The sequence below is a fragment of the Falco peregrinus genome, chromosome 7 (genome assembly GCF_023634155.1).
Source record: "Falco peregrinus isolate bFalPer1 chromosome 7, bFalPer1.pri, whole genome shotgun sequence".
Lineage (NCBI taxonomy): Eukaryota > Metazoa > Chordata > Aves > Falconiformes > Falconidae > Falco > Falco peregrinus.
The window spans coordinates 18,267,899-18,284,532 of NC_073727.1; the positions used below are offsets into that span (position 1 = coordinate 18,267,899).

Here is a 16,634-nt window from a genome sequence, read left to right on the forward strand (position 1 = left end):
AATGGCACACAACTTTCAGATCCCTTTCCCACCATGTTTAAAACAAGCCAGCTTGGGCTTTCCCTTGGTCTTGCTGTGTTGTGGAAGAGAGACGTACCTGAGACAGCCCTGCTCATTTTGTATTTTCTGGTCTAGGTGTTGGCTGGTGGACAGCACATTCCTGCTGTGAATCCCATGGGCAAAGGGGTCTATATGCACGAGGGGGATCCCTGCTCCTTTTCTGTGTCTTATTTCTCTGGCCAGCCCCTTCCATTGCCTGTAAGAATCTGGCCCAGCCTGGAAAGGAAGAGTAGATATGGGAGGGGGCTTGCCTGAGAAACACAGACCACAGTTGACTTTATGTCAAACCAGGTAGCTTTTGCATCGAAAGTGATGGGGAAACAGTCTGTCCCCATTGCAACTGTGTTCACTGGGAAGTGAAACATAGGAGACAGCATCACCCTGCTCTGCTGGGAAGGTGTGGGCTGCGGTGTTCACTCCTGGTTGGTGGGAGAGAGTGCATCCCACCGCCAGCAGCTTTGCTGAGTGTCAGCAGGAGTCACAGACGGCCACTTGCTGTTGTGTTAAACTTTTAGGTTTATTGCTTTCAGGTAAGGAGAAAGGCAATTTCTCATCTGTGCGTGACAGGTAACAACCAGATGCCAAATAGTTTGGGTGGCCCCAATTTCTTGTCACAGTGTTTCCGACAAAGTCACAGCAATAGCAAAAAGCAATGTGTTTGGAAGTTAACAAGTGAATCCACAGCCATGTTCTTCCAGGAGAGCAACAGTCACAGAAAGGCACAACATTTCCTTTGCAACAGCAGGTCATTCCTTGTCAGTGGAGCCTGCAGCTCTCCACATATTGCGGTTTGCTCCTTTGGAAATCTTCAGCTTTTTGCAGTAGTGGGTGACAAACTTTTGCAACAGAGAATGATGGGTTCAAAGCAGTAACTGGCCAGATATTCACCAGAAACACAGTTTCCGACTCGGCACAAGCCCCCTTCATGGTTACAGTTGTCTGGTCCATGCGCATCTCCTGTACAAAGAAGGAGCAAATTAGTTAGTAAAATGCAGGAGGCTTCCTCGGGCACCACGTCCCTGGCCAGCCAAGCCAACGGTGCAAGTGTGCGTGGAGCCCGGGCATGCGTGGCTGCATGGAGCACACCCAGGATCCCCGTGCCAAAGGACAGCTTTGGACACCTGTATTAAAAATCCCAAGATGCAGAGCCAACCTCACTCAAGGAACATTTTATCATGCAGTTGTTTTTTCAGGATGTTGGCAAAGGCTGCGCATAGGAGGTTGGAGCAGTTGTTCTTGCCTCACCAAGGAGGCAACTACAGCCTGGGAAAAGGCAGAAACATTTTCCCAGAGCACAGGATGTCTCGTCTAGCGCTTCTCCAACCAGTTTGCTCCTACAAAGGCAGCCAAGTCCCCCATTTTCACAGCTGCTTCCCTGCTTATTTTTGCATTACCCTGAGGAATTAAAACATGCATTTTGCCAAAGTACCTCACCCTCTATCTCATCCAGAAACCTCAGGACACCTTTCCTCAGTACCTACAATGTTTTGATTTGATTACACAGTGAGGAAATATTTTTCCTGTTCCCAGATACCTCTGTTTACCACCCTCGGCCTTCCTGGTCTTACCGTGACCGGTCAAGGAGATGAAGATTAAAATGAAACAAAGGATTTCCATTGCTTTGGTTCTGCTGGAAAATTGCAAGGCTGAGTGTGAGATTTTGCAGAAGCTTCTGTGTGCTGCTGGCATGCTGGATGGCATCCGGGAAGAGGGAGGGAGTAGGCAGGAGTTAATTATATTCCAGTCTCGGGAGTAACACTTGCTGCTGAGAAACCTTCCGTGTCGTTCTGACCCAGTGCTGCGGCTCCAAACAATGTTGACTTGCTTCACGTTTGCTGGTTATCGACTTCCCCGGTTCCTCTCCCCGGCAGCTAGCATTTTGGACTGGTAGATTGCCAGCTGCAGGCAGCTTGGTGGAAAAAAGAGGCTCAGGGGGATCCTCTGCCCTTCACCTGCAGGAGCAAAGTCCCCAGGGAGCCGATGGGTGGGAAGGTGGCGTCCAGCAAAGAGAGACTCCTGAGGAGCTGCAAGGAAGAGAACGGTGCAGGCTAGGAGTGATTAATTTTTTTAAATCTGAGCTCATGTGAATATTTTCTCTAGCTGAAACCTGGGTGTGATTTTTTTCCTGCCAAAAAAGCCATTCCAGCTTTGGCTTCTGTGGAATTTAGGAGGCTTCATTCCTAAGGGTGATTGAGCACACAGCACTGGTGGAGGAGGGAGCTGGCTAGCTCAGCAATGCACCACTTGGTGGTAATTATGTGACAGATACACAGCTCTTGCTGTAAAATCAGCCTGTGATAGTCCAGCTATCTTTGCCCAGCTGCTGTCCCTGCCTGGTCCTGCTGTCCCTTCAGCTGTGTTAATATAACTGTTTGTGTGAATGCATGCTAACCTGAGTAGTTGAAAGATCAAGGTTCTTTCAAATTAAAAAATTCCCTTCTCTCTAAAAAACCTGCAGTTCAGATGTACTTGACTGATAGAGTCGAAGTTTGCTGTCCTGGATCAGTAGGCATGAGGAGCTTGATTTATGTCACTTGCGATGCCTAGATAGTGTGGATTTCTGCATGAGTGTTAGTTGCAGACAAGACATTCTGGAAAACCAGATACCTGGAGTCATCTCCAGTGGCACCAATATCCAGCTGTGGGCAACTGAGCAGGGCCCTGAGGCCAAGAAGGACAAAAGACAGATTTCATCTTTCTCTAGGCTCAATTGGGTTAAAGCATCTTGCTCAAAGGTTGACCAGTCAGCCTGATCTAGGGCAGCCAAGTGCTGGCAAACCCTCCATTTTCATTGTCCACTTAATATTCTGATTACCTCTTCACTCCATGGTCACCTGCTGGACCAGAAATAGGTCCAACCACCCTCTTGGAGTGAGAACTAGCCCCTTGGGAGTGGGACTGTTCCCTTGGGTTTAAAGCAAGGAACTGGTTGGGACCTTTGCACAACTGTTTGAGCACTGTGGTGTTTGGATTTGCCCCTCTGGGCTGTGTGGTGGGCAAACCTGCAAGGCAGGTCTGGCAAAAGAGCTGGAAGCTGTGGACCATTTCATGCCAGATAGATTCTGATCTTGAAGGAACAGCCAAGTCAGCAGACTGCCTGCTGCACTGTGATAACAGTTGCCAGTTGGCCTGCTCAGGTTTTGCAAAGGACAGAGTTTTTCTACCTCCTCTCCCCAGGCCATTTTTTTGATGTGTTGCTTTTTCAGTGCGTTTCCACTCCAACAGAGGGGTGTAGGCTGGATTTTATCCCCTGAGGCCCCCTCCCAAGCAACATTGCTCCCCTCTCCTCATCCTCTTCATGCCTTATAACTGATGACAAAGCGTGGCTGGTCCCATGCCTCACTGTGTGCTGTATCTTTGTCTCCCTTGTGTGAGGGTGAGATGTACCTTCTGTTGAAGGGGCTGTAGGACTGCTTGCTGCTCCTTACTGTCTCTGAGACTGGAAGGTGCATGGTAGGGCAGGACCCTTTGCTTGCTGCCCTGTGTGCTGGTCCACTCAGTAAGGATGCAGGGAAATGTAACAGCTCTGCATATAGAGCAGGAAAGAAAGATCTTTCCTGCCAGTGGCCCATGACAGTGTGGATCAGGTCAGCCTTGCAAAGAGTCTCTGGAGGGTCTTTTGTGGGTGCACATCTGGACATCTTTTGTGTCTGGATGTGGGACAAGAGCTTGCATGGAAGGGGCAAGACATGTTGCAGTCTTGTAAAACATGAACACCTCACCTCTTTGCTTTTTGCCTGTGTGAAATAATTCTTTGCTTTTTGAGACAGCTGTTCCCAAAAGGGACTTGTCCCACTGATAGCACACCATTCGTGCAGCTTGCTAGAATCAGTTAAAAATCAGGTCTGAGGGGACTTCTGCAGTCCATCCCAAGCCTAAAGCATGGCCATCTTAAAATCTCCCTCGGACATGTACGCTATCGATCTACCATATCGAGTGCACTGTATATACACTATACACCTGTGGATATCTAAGTACTATCACTGTTAATAGCATCTTCTCTGTGTTCCCTGGGCCAAGTGTTGTGGACAGGCCCATCCTCGCCATGTGTGATTCTGCGTGTGGCTTTCCATACTCAGGTACATAGTTGGCTCTCTCCAGAGTGGAAATGGGGTGGAAATGGTTAAGAATACAGTATAGACAATCCAGTGCCCAATATCTCCATGCCAAAGGGGTGGGTGAATGTCCAAATATACTGTTGTGTTAATTCCAGGGGCTACTAATGCTAAATTTTGTAGCTGGACTGGGGAGAAACATTTCTTAATGAAATCAGGGGTAACAAAGGCAAAATACTCAGTGCCGGGGTTTTGAGGGCAGTAAGCCTTTACTTACATGGATAAGCAAGAACCTTTACACCTCTTTGGCAGAGTTGGGGTATATACCTCAACGAGCCCCTCCTCCTTCCCCCAGATAGCCCTGGTCCATGGATAGCGGCTGTGTGTGTCTTAGGAAGGCTGGAGGAACATGGTGCTAGCTTTAAAATCACCTCATGACATAGCAGTCAGTTGGATGCACACCATCTGCAAATCTGAGTGCTGTCCTTTCCATTTGGCATTGACCCAGCATCTTCTGAGAAACGATGAACACTTGACTGGGCAGCTGCAGCTGCTGGGGTCTTGTCCTCCACCAGTCTCCGTGGCTGCTGAGCCATGCGTCTCTTTCACACCCCCAGATCCTTCCGTGTTTTGGGTTTGCAACATGCCTTTGCGAGTGGGTGAATGGCTTTCATGGCAAGGTTTTCATCCGTGGTTGTGGTGACTTTGGTGAGTCCCTCGATGAGTTTTCTTGGGAGCTGTGCAGACCATACTCTTTTCTGTGTGCTCTATGTGCACACAGGCCCCAATCTGGGGCGAATAGCAGGTTCTTTAGTCTTTTGACTCATATCTGATAGCAGCTCAGTGAAACTTTCTAGCAAGCCATTAACTTGCTAGTTACAGTGCCTCTTCCCCACCCCACCCCCCCATGCTAAAGTTGAGCGTTGCCCTCCTTCATGATTCAAGGAAGCTGAGTTCTTGAATAAATGAGCAAAGCAACTACAAACTACAAACTGTTACCACCCAACCGAAATCAGCTAAAACTAATGGAAAGAAAGTGAGAAGAAAGAAAATGAAAGTAAGGCTTAGTGGTGAGAGCCCATATGTAAGACATCGGAAGTCTTAGGTCCTACATCTGATCTAAACTTTCTGGATGCCTCTGTACTGTCCTCTGGAATTAGCATCCTGGTTCATCAGTGTCCTGGTTCACCAGTGTCCTGGACCAGTGTGAGGACAGTGTCTTCACATTAGCTCTGAAAGTACCTTCATGCTCAGCTTTAAGCAACATCAATTCACCTCCAGGTCTCAGATGAAAAAATGTCCCTTAGAAATGAATGAGAAGCAAGGAAGACATGCCAAAGTAAGAAAACAATTTCACTTTCACTGTCATTATGTTGATTATGGACAAGGGAGCATTTATTGAGGAAGATCTGAGGCTCCCACAGCTGCCATATGTGCTGGAATGGGACCTTTCAGGACGCCACATTTTCTAAGTTCCTCATATATACCAGCAGCAGAGCATGGTGTAACATTGACCAGTCCTTACCTGTTGTTGCACAGGACCACAACCAGTGTTGACATCTCCCACCTCTCACCAGGCACCCAAGAGCAGACTGAGTCCTGCATGGGCACACCACTACTCAGACTCAGGGAGGTGGCAAACAGGCTACAGAGGCACCAGCCATGTGTCTGGGGACCAGGTAGGAGAGGCTGACTCTGGTGTGGTACTGGGGGTGTATTTACATGTGGGAAGACTCAGTGAGAACAGAAACTGAAGCCAATTTATTGACTTCACTTGATTTCAGTAGTTCATGGGGATTTCATTTAAAAAAAAATCCCATTAGAAAAAGGATGTATTAATCTCCTCTCCTACATTTTCACTTTATCAAAGCTTGAACTCCTTCAATACATCCTTACTAGTAAATAAAACAGGGCAGGATACAAGCACTGGGATTTGGTCAACCAAACTGTGAAATGCTTAGCATATTCCTGGAAAGGTTTTTGTCCAGGCTAAGTATTTCTCTCTCAAACAATTTCTAAGTGTGTCTGGGATCAGGGATTGCTTCCATCAAGCAGTCTGGATGCAGCCATCTGTTTCTAGAGGAGAGGATGGACGTGGCTGGATTATGATATTTGGCTTCAGGGCTAGACAAGAGCCCCTGAGATTGCTCAGTTTACTAGAACATTTTTAGCAATTCAAATAATGAATTGGCATGAAAATGTACTGAGTTTTCTAAGAGTGAGTTGCCAGTTTAGAAGATATAAGGGCTGGGGAAGACCTGGGTTCTGTCCCCAGCTTGCACAGATTGGCAGTATGTTCTTGGGCTTTGGAGTCATTAGGGAAAGGGGACACCTGTCCTCTGGCTGTTCCTGCATCTGGGTTTGATTTGCAAATCATTCCATTGCTACCTTCCCTCCCATCTTTTGTCCGATCTAAACATGATGATCAATCCCCATCCCTCTGAAACACCTTTCCCCACTCCCAAAAAAGGAAGAAGACGGCCAAAACCATGTCAAAGACCACACTGACAATGTACTGCCATAGACCATCCAGCTGCAGCACCATAGCCTGGGCTTGTGTATTTTACAAGCACAGCACAGCTCCAGAGACAGCCCAACATTTGATTTTGTCCACACTTCAGTAAAGCGCCTGGGTGGTGCAATTCACATCAGGACTTCAACCTTGACATATCTCAAAGGCTTGTCTGATGCTTTGCATGTCTAGATTTTGAGTTAGATTTGTGCTGGGTAAAGGCCACCATGGATGTAGATATGGGGGGTCCCAAGGGGGAGTCAGTGTTGCTGGTACTCCTAGGCACACTGAGAGTCTTTCTGTCTGAAAGACAGTGATATGTGCAGATGCTGAGCAGTGGGTGGCCAGACAGAAGCAACTAGGCTATTAAGATTTTAAAATAAATTCTTCCTGGAAAATAACTTGCAATGGCACTAGGGAGAGGTGGATGGGAGGGGATCAGAGAAGCAAAGCAGAAGGAGCTTTGTACCCTAAAATCCTTCTAGCAGGAATTTATTTTAATGAAAGCAGAACTACCATGTGTTTCAAGGCCAAACTGAAGTCTTGGGATGACTCTCCAATGGGTGACTCCTTTGCCAACTCTGAATATCTCTCTGTCTGCAGCATGGTAATGCCTGTTGATAACCAGTGGCGAGCTCATCTTCCCTGTAATAGCAACTGCTCCTGAGGCTGCTAAAGCAGCTGTCCTGGTTGGGGGCACGACCTGTAAACAGCTCAGCAGGGCACTCAGAGCCACCACTACTGATGATGAATTAAGTATCACCTAAATCCTCCTGCCCCGCAAAACCCGCATAGCTCATGGGGAGGAGCAGGCAGTGTTGGTGCTTGGCATGGTGTTTGATAAGGGACACCTGGGTATCTGAATGCCTGAGTCAGTGAAGAGGTGGTCCTTGGCTCATTAAACATTCTGCTTTCCACACACCGTCAAGGATAGATCAACAAAGCATTTTCGTCAACATACATTGAGCTTTGGAAGAGCCACTTTTGTTTCAGGTTTGTGCTCAAACCTGTCCAGCTTTTCCAGCTGTGGCAGCTGGCTTTCTCTGTGTATAGATCTTGGTCTGCTCATGTCATTCAACCCTCAGAGCCATAATGGAATGGGGAGTAACCTGAGAGCAGCCTCTCACCTGCAAATTCTTTCTGTGCTTCACTTCATTAGCTGTTTCCTTCAATAAAAAATGCTTAATTGTCCTCAGTCCTGTAAAGCAACCAAGTATAACAACAGCATGATGCTGGTAGGTAAGATAAGGCTAATCAAGAAGACTGTAACAGAGAGATAGCTCTGCAAGTAGATGTTTCCTTTTGATGACTCCCCCCAGTGCACGATGTTTAGTATTGGGGTGAGGCAGAGTGCCAGGGGCAGCGGCTTCCTACAAACATAGTCACTGTCACAGTTTTCTCAGGAAAACTCAGTTTCTTAAGAAATGAGAGAAAATTGGCTGCCTCTACTGGCTTCTGAAGCAGACAAGCCATTTACAGCATTGCTTCTCTTTCCATGTCTTTCTGTTCTTGCTCATCCTGCCAAGACTCCTCCAGGAAGAGCTGCTGACATTTAAAACTCCTAAAATAACACAGATTAACTGGTGTAGGCAGACCATAGGCCTGAGCTGGCATCTGCTACATAATGCTTATATATTTGTAGGTTTTTTTCCTTTCTTGAGGCTTTTTTCCCCTGCATGTAGTTGTATAAATTGCCTTCCCTCTTTAGCCAAAAATACAAAGGGCAGACAGCAGTCAAAGCCAAAATGCTTAAAAAAATTCTCAGATAATTTCTAAACCTTTATTCCCCTTTAGTACTCCATCTTAGGTAAAAAAAAAAAAAAAAAAAAAAAAGGCTTCAGAAAGGTGCTGCTGTTAACAGCTCCAAGCCACACATACCTGCCTGATTTGTGATACAAACTCAGGGAACACCTACCTAGAATCCTAAAATAGTCCCTGAACTATCAGCAATAGACATGGCAGAAAACACCCTCAGGGATTTTAAGAGAGTGCAAAGAATTTCTTGCAGCATGAATACTTCTAGGAGAAAATTAACTAAATTAGTTTGAACAACTGATTGGAAATCTCATCTGAAGAGGGTTCAGGTCCAGTTACTAAGAAGCCCTGTTAGGCTCTTGCTTGGTTACCTAGACTTTCCTATGGAGAGATGATGCTGTTACTGAAACAGTTTTCACATTGGCAGAGGTCAGTAGCATTTTATACATCTTAAGAATGGAGGAAAAAAGTGTTTCACAAAGGTCATCTCAGCTGTCTAAATATTGGCTGACAAAAAGTGGGGTCACTCTTTGGTCAGTGAGGGATGAGTGTGATGATGTTGCCAGTGGATCTGTTCCTCTTTGTAAACCAGAAGAGCAGCCTAGGATGACTAGGGTGATGTTTAAAATGCTGATCTAGAGAATGACTTTTCTGAAGTGTGTGGTGGGGACGTGAACAAGCCATTTGCATTAGTTCAGGCCAGAGGAAAGGATGTCTCAGCTGTTGAGATACAGAATAATGGACGTTTGCTGCCTCCCATCCAAGGTAGGTGCCACAGCTTGTGAGATGAATGCCACCCCTCCTTGTGTTCCTTTGCAAAGATGTCCGGCTACTCCGCCTTCAACTAGAGAAATTAGAAAGCCAGCAGTCATGATTGGGAGCTGCTGAGCACATGAAGATGATGCTCAGAAGCAAACACTTCTTTGTCTGCATTCTGAATGAAACTTCTACAGTTAATAAATTCAAACTTACCACAGAGGGAAGCACAAACCACATAAAATGAATTTAGATAGATTTGCCCAGTCACACATGAAGACTTCCCATAGGTGGTACCTGGGCTCAAATGGGTGCAGTTTATTGGTGGAAAGAGGGAGGTGGGGAAGGGCAGTTGACTGACATCCTGCTTGGGAGAATGGGAGTTGAGTAGTGTACATATGGCCTGGCCATGCCAGTTGGACACTCCTTGTTTCTATCACTTTAATAGGAGAAGACATTGCCCTCTATAGGAAAGGGAAAGGGAAAGGGAAAGGGAAAGGGAAAGGAAAGGAAAGGAAAGGAAAGGAAAGGAAAGGAAAGGAAAGGAAAGGAAAGGAAAGGAAAGGAAAGGAAAGGAAAGGAAAGGAAAGGAAAGGAAAGGAAAGGAAAGGAAAGGAGACAGAAGAGGGGGAGAGAATTTTGGATTACAAGGGAATGTATTTTCCAAGGATGTTACAGCAAAATTTCTGTGGATTTCTGTGTGTGAGTGTAATAGAGAGACATTCTGCCTCTTTCCTTATGTATTTGACTGTTATACCTGTTCATTTAGTATTTATTACCTTTGTTATGTAAAGAAACATGTCAAGTCTGGTTAACTATACACTTTGCATGATAAGAACACCACACCTCTTCTCTACAACACTAGGAAGAGAGATTGTCCATGCATTTCTGTGGTTTTCTGCAGTTCCGTGAGGTCTTTATCACACTTCTGTGCAGCACTTCCAATCTCTGTGAGGGCAAAGTCCCACCTGTTCTTGCAGACATTTGATTTGTGGAGGTACACAATGACCCCCCTCATCTTGACAAGTGTGGAAGTTTGATGTCGTGTCTGCAATGAAAAAGGTTTAAGTCAAACCAGAAAACATTACACCGCCATCTGAAAGAACTCGTGCATGGGAAGTGTCATGAAGTTCTGGTTACTGTGTCTCCAAAAGCAAAGACAAAGGCTTATCAGAGGATATGGGGCTTGTCAGAGCACTTCTGTAAATAGGAATTTGTGACCCACCAACCTGAAAAAGAAATGGCTGGAGGAAAGCTATTGTAAAGGTATGAAGAAGATGGATGCAGAATGACTACACTACATTTGCAGTACATAAGTAGGTGGCACTAAATAAAATTATGAGGGAAGAGGTTATAAAATGAACAGAAGGATTTCCTAATTTAAAGGTGGAAAATCCAGTAAGGACTTTTAAACACAAAGATGCCTAAATCTAAAAATCTTGAGCTGCAAATTCATGAAATCCAGGAGAATATATAAAGAAGTGTAACTATATGGTTGTGGTGTTCGTTAATAGTCACTTTACATACACAGAGTAACTGTACAGAAACTTCCACTTCTGGCCACGGACAGATACAGGATGCTGAATCAGATGAACCTTAGCCTGATAAGTAAAGTTGGCTATAAAGCATGTGTTGATTAATTATATACATTGACTATTGAGGGGCTCCAAAGATAAGGAAATCTGACAAGGATTAGATACATTTATAGGGAAGAGGTCAGCCGGCACCTATTAAACATAGCCATGAGGATGCAGTCAGCAGCCCTCTAACATGATTATAGGAATATATATCAAGGAAGGAGGACTTGTGGGTGCCATAATTTTTATTGTATTTCCATGGTCATCTGTTCTGTTGGAGATGGGACACTGGGCTACATGGTATTTGGCCCAAAATGGCCATTCTGTTCCTGTACTCCATGCTGACATTAGTGGAGGAACAGACAGGTCCGTCTTTGTAGGTGGGGGGAGATGGCTTGGGCCATTTGGAGACAAGGACAGTAAGAGTGTGCTTTGCTAACTTCTGTCATCTCCTCTCCAGACATTGCCTGCCTGGCAGGGTTTCCACACATACCTATGCAGCAGGTTTTCTGACGCCGAGAGCAAGTTCCAAATGCAGCAAATGGCTCTGGGCAGGATTTTGAATGGAAGCAGAAACCGTGGTATCCAACACAACGTAAGGTGTCTTTGGGCAAGCTGAGACCTATGGGAAGAATGGGATTCCCAGACCATTTCTCATGGTCTTCCTCCTGCTGAAACCTCATGGACCCCGGTTTGGGGTCTGATACAAATACGCGCAAAGGCCAAGGCGGCTTTTCCGAAAGATTTGACAAGCCTCGTGGGACCTAACAGCCTCCAAGAAAGGCTTTTGTACAACTAGAGAAAAACGTAGCTGTTGATGGCAAATTTCTGAACATATCCTGGGCAGGCATGCTGTAGTGAATAGGGACATCCCAGCCTTTGGATGCTTCCAAGTTCTGGGCCTGCAATGCTGCAGGCTGCTCGTGCAAGGGGCAGCATGGTGCTCGTACGCCCTGGGATGTACCTATGACTTACAAAAATAAAAATCAAAAGCTGGGATATGTCCCAGTTAATAGGGACAAGTCGTTTGCCCAGTTCTTTCCTTCTCTGAAAGCCTTACTCCAGGATGGGGAGTTTCATTAAGCATGAAGAAAAGCTAGGCTAAAAGCAGAGTCAGTAAAGGAGTCAGTGCAGCAGAAGGGCTGAGGAAGGGGAAACAGCATATTCAGAGATCTTAAATAAACTTCACTGGTGAAGTTCAACTTGAGTAATACAAGAGAATGCCTCTGCCACTCTTTTACTGTACAGAAAGGAGACAAGTTATGACCCTGGGGTAAGAAGAGGCAGTGTTTTCCATGGTACCAACTTCCAATAGTGCCACAAAATGGCATAAAGAGACTTCAAAAAGTCGTAAGGAGCCAACACCTGGTAGTGGCTTCTGTGGGGACGTTCTGGTTTGACATCGGGCCACCAATACGTTAATTTTTCACTTCTGCTTCTAGACTAAGAAATAGGGAATAGGTCTAATGAAAGGAGCTGAAGAACATGGAGGAGTACATTCTGCACCAATGCACAAGCTACTTGTATCTCCTACACAGGCAAACCCCAGCACGGGTCTTGCCTCTTACCTGGAACAGACTGGAGGAGGAAAAGGAGAAGAGCCATGAGGCAGGAGAACTTCATGGTGGAAGGTCTCAGCTGCAGCGCGGAGCCAGGGCCACAACACCAGGGCCTTTGAGCAGGGGAGGAGGGAGCACTCTTGCATTTATAGGGCTGTGGGAGCAGATCTGGCTGTCCAGGGGACCTTGGCAGTGGTGGGTACAGAAGGCAATGAGTTCAGCTTGACCGCTGCACATGGCTAAACCTGAACAATGGCAGAAGATCACAAAAGCAAGCAGAGAAGTAACTACACCTCCCTGCTTGGCCGCTGGGAAGGCTGCTTCTTAATACTGACTCACATGGAGAGCATCTTTGTTACTTGTTAACTTCAAAGATCAACATGCTTGGTAATGGACCACCCAGAGAAAATTAGGCATTGTTTTGGTGGGAGGGAAGGCACCTGGAATATCAGAAGACTGTTGATGATTCTGAGAATAGCAGAGGGTGCAAGGAGCTGCTGCAATGTTTGCAGTCTCCATTCATCGATGCAAAGAACCTACTTTTTGCATAATTTTTCTAACTGAATAATGAAATTTGAACCAACTAAACAACTAGTTTTCTTTCTGAAAACATTAGTTGGTTGACATTATGGACTCGATTCAGTTGCCCACACATACAGGCCTAACTCCTGCGGGGTGCCCAAAGAGTTAGGGGCCTTAACTCATGGGGCTACCTGGTCAGACACAGGATCTCTGAGACAATCTGCATACGAATACAGGGGCAAATGGATGGCCATGTGTGTGGTCTCATTTATTTACAATGGCACTGGACACTCATGTGTGGTCAACTGACCACTCAACGGCAGTGATCAGTGCTACACTCACACACTGAGATGTAGGCATCTAAAATGGATGTGGCTGTGTGGGAATGAGGTGTTTAATTAGTGGCTCTAGGTCTCAAATCACCTGTTTAGCTATAGTGGGACCTTAGGAGCCCACACAAATGCACTGAACATAATTGTACTTAGCTGGCCAAGTCCAGAGCTAAGGGCATCTATTGTCATTAAAGATGCTTCAGGGATCCCATCTGGCCTCCAGCTGCTGCTCCATGAGGGTGCAGATCCCCCATAGCTCCTGCATGATATCTACCAGCCCCAGGCAGACAGCGACATTTCTAAAGTCATGGGGCCTCTCAAATGTCTCTAGTTTCTATGTGTGGGCAAGTGGGCAACTGGGTCAGTTCCTAAATGTTCTTCTCAGTGGTGAACTTCTGTTTGTGACCATTGTGTAGAAGGAAAAAAAAAAAAAGAAAAAAAAGAGATTATAGAATCATTTGTGATGCAATGAACAAAAGCTTTAATACAAAATAAAGCACCTCTAGTAGCAAGGGATCCTGGCACAAAATAGCACAGTGTCAGCTAGCCTTGTGTAAAGCAGGAGACCCAGGGTACTGTTCCTCTCCACTAGATGTATGGTTGTTTTTTTTTTTTTATACCCCATACAACAGGGTAAAGAAGGTAAATTGAACACTTTTCTTCAGTACTTGATAGTCTGAAAAGGAGCAATAAAGGATTTAAGTTTTAAAATGTTTTAAAAGGTTTAACACAAAATTTTAAGTAGCCCAGGGAAAAACAACTGGAGCTAGCTATGAAGCTGTCAGACAAAAAAAGTAGTGATGTCCTCTTATCCAGCAGTGTTGTATGGAATAGCCCTGGAAAGCCTTTCTTCCATATGAATTGTTGCAGTGAATGCAAGCTGCATCTACGACTTGCCTTGGTGTAACAAAATCCAAATTTATTTTGAAGAGCAAGCCTTCCACTAATTTTCATGCTTGGATATCTAGTCTTGTGCATCTGAATATGTATGGACTGAGATATCCAGCTGGCATAGTTATTTTCCCTCTTGAGAGATTTACCTGAAAAACTCCATTGAAACTTCTGATAAAGTGAAGTATAGAAGATTTTTTTTCCAAACTCTTCATCTTACACATTAATCAAAATTGTTAAACCATCCACATAATTGTCTTCAGAGAAACTGGGAATATATCATTAATTATATGTATGTACTTTTGTCTCAGTCATTACAACAAATATGAGTTACAGCAGAAGCTTAGTAAAATATTAGTTAACATATAAAATATAGTCTTAATAAAATACAAAACTTCCTCCTTTGTGTGAGGTACAGAAATCTGGTGCATTGTCAGAATGACATGTCTAATTTGTTATATCTATAGTGCATAAAATAGGAATTTGTCCCCTTAAACCAATTTGTTGCATCTAGCAGTGTGAGAAGTTAACTCCATAAGAAAAACAGGAAAAACATACACTCAACATCAAAAACAGAAGAAAAATCCTTTTATCAAAGGATCACGAATAAGTGTAAGTTAAAGAGCAGAAATATTTTTGAAGCTAAGAACACGCCTCCTTTTTCTTTATGCTTTGGGAATATTCCTGGGTATTTCATACAGCATCTTTATTTGTTATAGAAGCAGCTTGCAATCAGATATTCATTTATGTGGCAGTAAACTCTGCAGCTCCCTCTTAAACCACATCAGAAGTTGTCCAAGACATCCCAGGTCCTGACGCCTGTACACAGAAAACATTTTGTACTCTGATGAAAAAGGATAGGCACAAAATACAAGATCAATGGGCTTCTGGTTGCATTGCCTGCGAGTAATCTACATGTTGTATGCATAGGTAAACTTCTGAGTGATGCATCAAGCTGGAAAACAGAAAGGGGTTTGATTTGGACTGAAGTGAGCTGAGACTTCGCCAGGTTACTGCTATGAAATTACCATTAGAAAATAAAATACATTATTTCACTTAATGTGAACATTTCCATTCGTAGTGAAATGAAACTTTTTGTGCTGTGCAGGTGTGAGACACAAAGGAAGTAAGAGTTGGGTCTTTACAACCCCGCCCATGAAGTGGTGCTGCTTTAGTTTTATTCAGACTTTTAATCAGCAGAAGGAACCAAACCCCAGCCTGTCTTTCGTCTGTAGAAAATAGCTGAGGAACAGCCAGCATCTCCAACTGAAACTCATGCTGTTTTCTCTCCAGAATGATTTAATAAACGTAACCAATACCTGCAATCCATTTGCAGATCCCCTCAAAGCTTCAAGTCCAAACTGCTGCAAATGATACAAACATCAAGTTATTATTTTTTTTACTAAGAAAGGATCCTTGCTCTACTCTGGGATGGTTAATCACGTGAGGTGATTAATCCTCAGGGGACAAGACAGACAGGTCCAAAACTCTCTCCTGTTGGTTTTTGGCATTGCCTTAGCCAACAGGCTCTTCTGGAGCAAGTCTTATGATGTCTCCTGCTGTTTCTTCTGCATTAAAGTGCAGGGCATGACTTAGAAAACTGAAGTGGGTTTCAACCACGTAGTCATGCTGTCTCCATGTGAGCTAGGCATCTGAGTGACTAAGCTACCATCCATCATATCTGAGATATGAATTCCCACTGGCTGGAAAAGGGGAAATGTAACCCCCATTTTTGAAGAGGGAAAAAAGGAAGACCCAGGGAACTACAGGCCAGTCAGTCCCAACTCTGCCCAGCAAGATCATGGAGAAGATCCTCCTCAAAACTATACTAAGGCACATGAAAAATAAGGAGGCGATTTGTGACAGCCAACATGGCTTCACTAAGGGTGAATGGTGCCTGAGAAATTTGGTGGCCTTCTATGATGGCGTTACCACACTGGTGGATAAGAGCAACTGCTGTCATCTACCTGGACTTGTGCAAAGCATTTGACACTGTCTTGCATGACATCTTTGTCTCTAAACTGGAGAGACATGTATTTCACGGATAGACCCCAGGCTGGATGGTCACACTCAAATTATTGCATTATTGCATTATTGCGAAGACTTTATGTCCAAGTGGAGACCAGTGATGACTGGTGTTCCTCAGGGGCTGGTCCTGGGACTGGTGCTGTTTAACATCTTTGTTGGCAACATGGACAGTGGGATCAGGTGCACCTCAGCAAGTTTGCTGATGACACCAAGCTGTGTGGTGTGGTCAACATGCTGGACAGGAGGGATGCCATCCACAGGGACCTTGACAGGCTTGAAAGCTGGGCTCATGCGAACTTCATGAGGATCAACAAGGCCAAGTACAAAGACCTGCACACTTGGGCAATCCCAAGCACATATACAGGCTGGGCAGAGACTGGATTGAGAGCAGTCCTGTGGAGAAAGACTTGGGGGTGTTGGTTGGTGAGAAGCTCAGCAAGCCCCTGCAATGCATGCTCACAGCCCAGAAAGCCAATCATATCCTGGGCTGCATCACCAGCAGCATGGCCAGCAGGTCGAGGGAGGTGATTCTGCCCCTCTACTCTGCTCTTGTGGAATCCCTCCTGCAGTGCTTGTGTACAGCTCTG

General features: G+C 45.1%; 2 protein-coding genes across 2 annotated transcripts; both read right to left on the reverse strand.

Moving 5' to 3' along the window:
- Nucleotides 1-558: 558 nt before the first annotated feature.
- LOC129784939 (gallinacin-12-like) lies at nucleotides 559-2,223 on the reverse strand. The gene is made up of 2 exons (XM_055811252.1): nucleotides 1,629-2,223; nucleotides 559-1,017 (listed from the first exon to the last, which is right to left on the reverse strand). Exons 1-2 carry the CDS (start codon nucleotides 1,759-1,761, stop codon nucleotides 869-871), a joined length of 282 nt encoding a protein of 93 aa, XP_055667227.1. The 5' UTR covers nucleotides 1,762-2,223; the 3' UTR covers nucleotides 559-868.
- A 7,739-nt stretch (nucleotides 2,224-9,962) lies between these two features.
- Nucleotides 9,963-12,692, reverse strand: LOC101920420 (gallinacin-11-like). The gene is made up of 3 exons (XM_005236663.3): nucleotides 12,284-12,692; nucleotides 11,209-11,337; nucleotides 9,963-10,186 (listed from the first exon to the last, which is right to left on the reverse strand). The coding sequence occupies exons 1-3, from the start codon at nucleotides 12,336-12,338 to the stop codon at nucleotides 10,059-10,061; spliced, it is 312 nt and encodes a 103-aa protein (XP_005236720.1). The 5' UTR covers nucleotides 12,339-12,692; the 3' UTR covers nucleotides 9,963-10,058.
- Between the last annotated feature and the right edge of the window lie 3,942 nt (nucleotides 12,693-16,634).

What these genes read in the sequence shown, in the direction of transcription:
- LOC129784939 (XM_055811252.1), bottom strand. Translation starts at nt 1,761, where the DNA reads ATGCCATCCAGCATGCCAGCAGCACACAGAAGCTTCTGCAAAATCTCA. An exon ending in CATCTCCTTGACCGGTCACG is followed by an intron (nt 1,018 to 1,628) that starts GTAAGACCAGGA and finishes TTCTTTGTACAG; the next exon opens with GAGATGCGCATGGACCAGAC.
- LOC101920420 (XM_005236663.3), bottom strand. Translation starts at nt 12,338, where the DNA reads ATGAAGTTCTCCTGCCTCATGGCTCTTCTCCTTTTCCTCCTCCAGTCT. An exon ending in CCTCCTCCAGTCTGTTCCAG is followed by an intron (nt 11,338 to 12,283) that starts GTAAGAGGCAAG and finishes TTCTTCCCATAG; the next exon opens with GTCTCAGCTTGCCCAAAGAC. An exon ending in TCAGAAAACCTGCTGCATAG is followed by an intron (nt 10,187 to 11,208) that starts GTATGTGTGGAA and finishes TTTTCATTGCAG; the next exon opens with ACACGACATCAAACTTCCAC.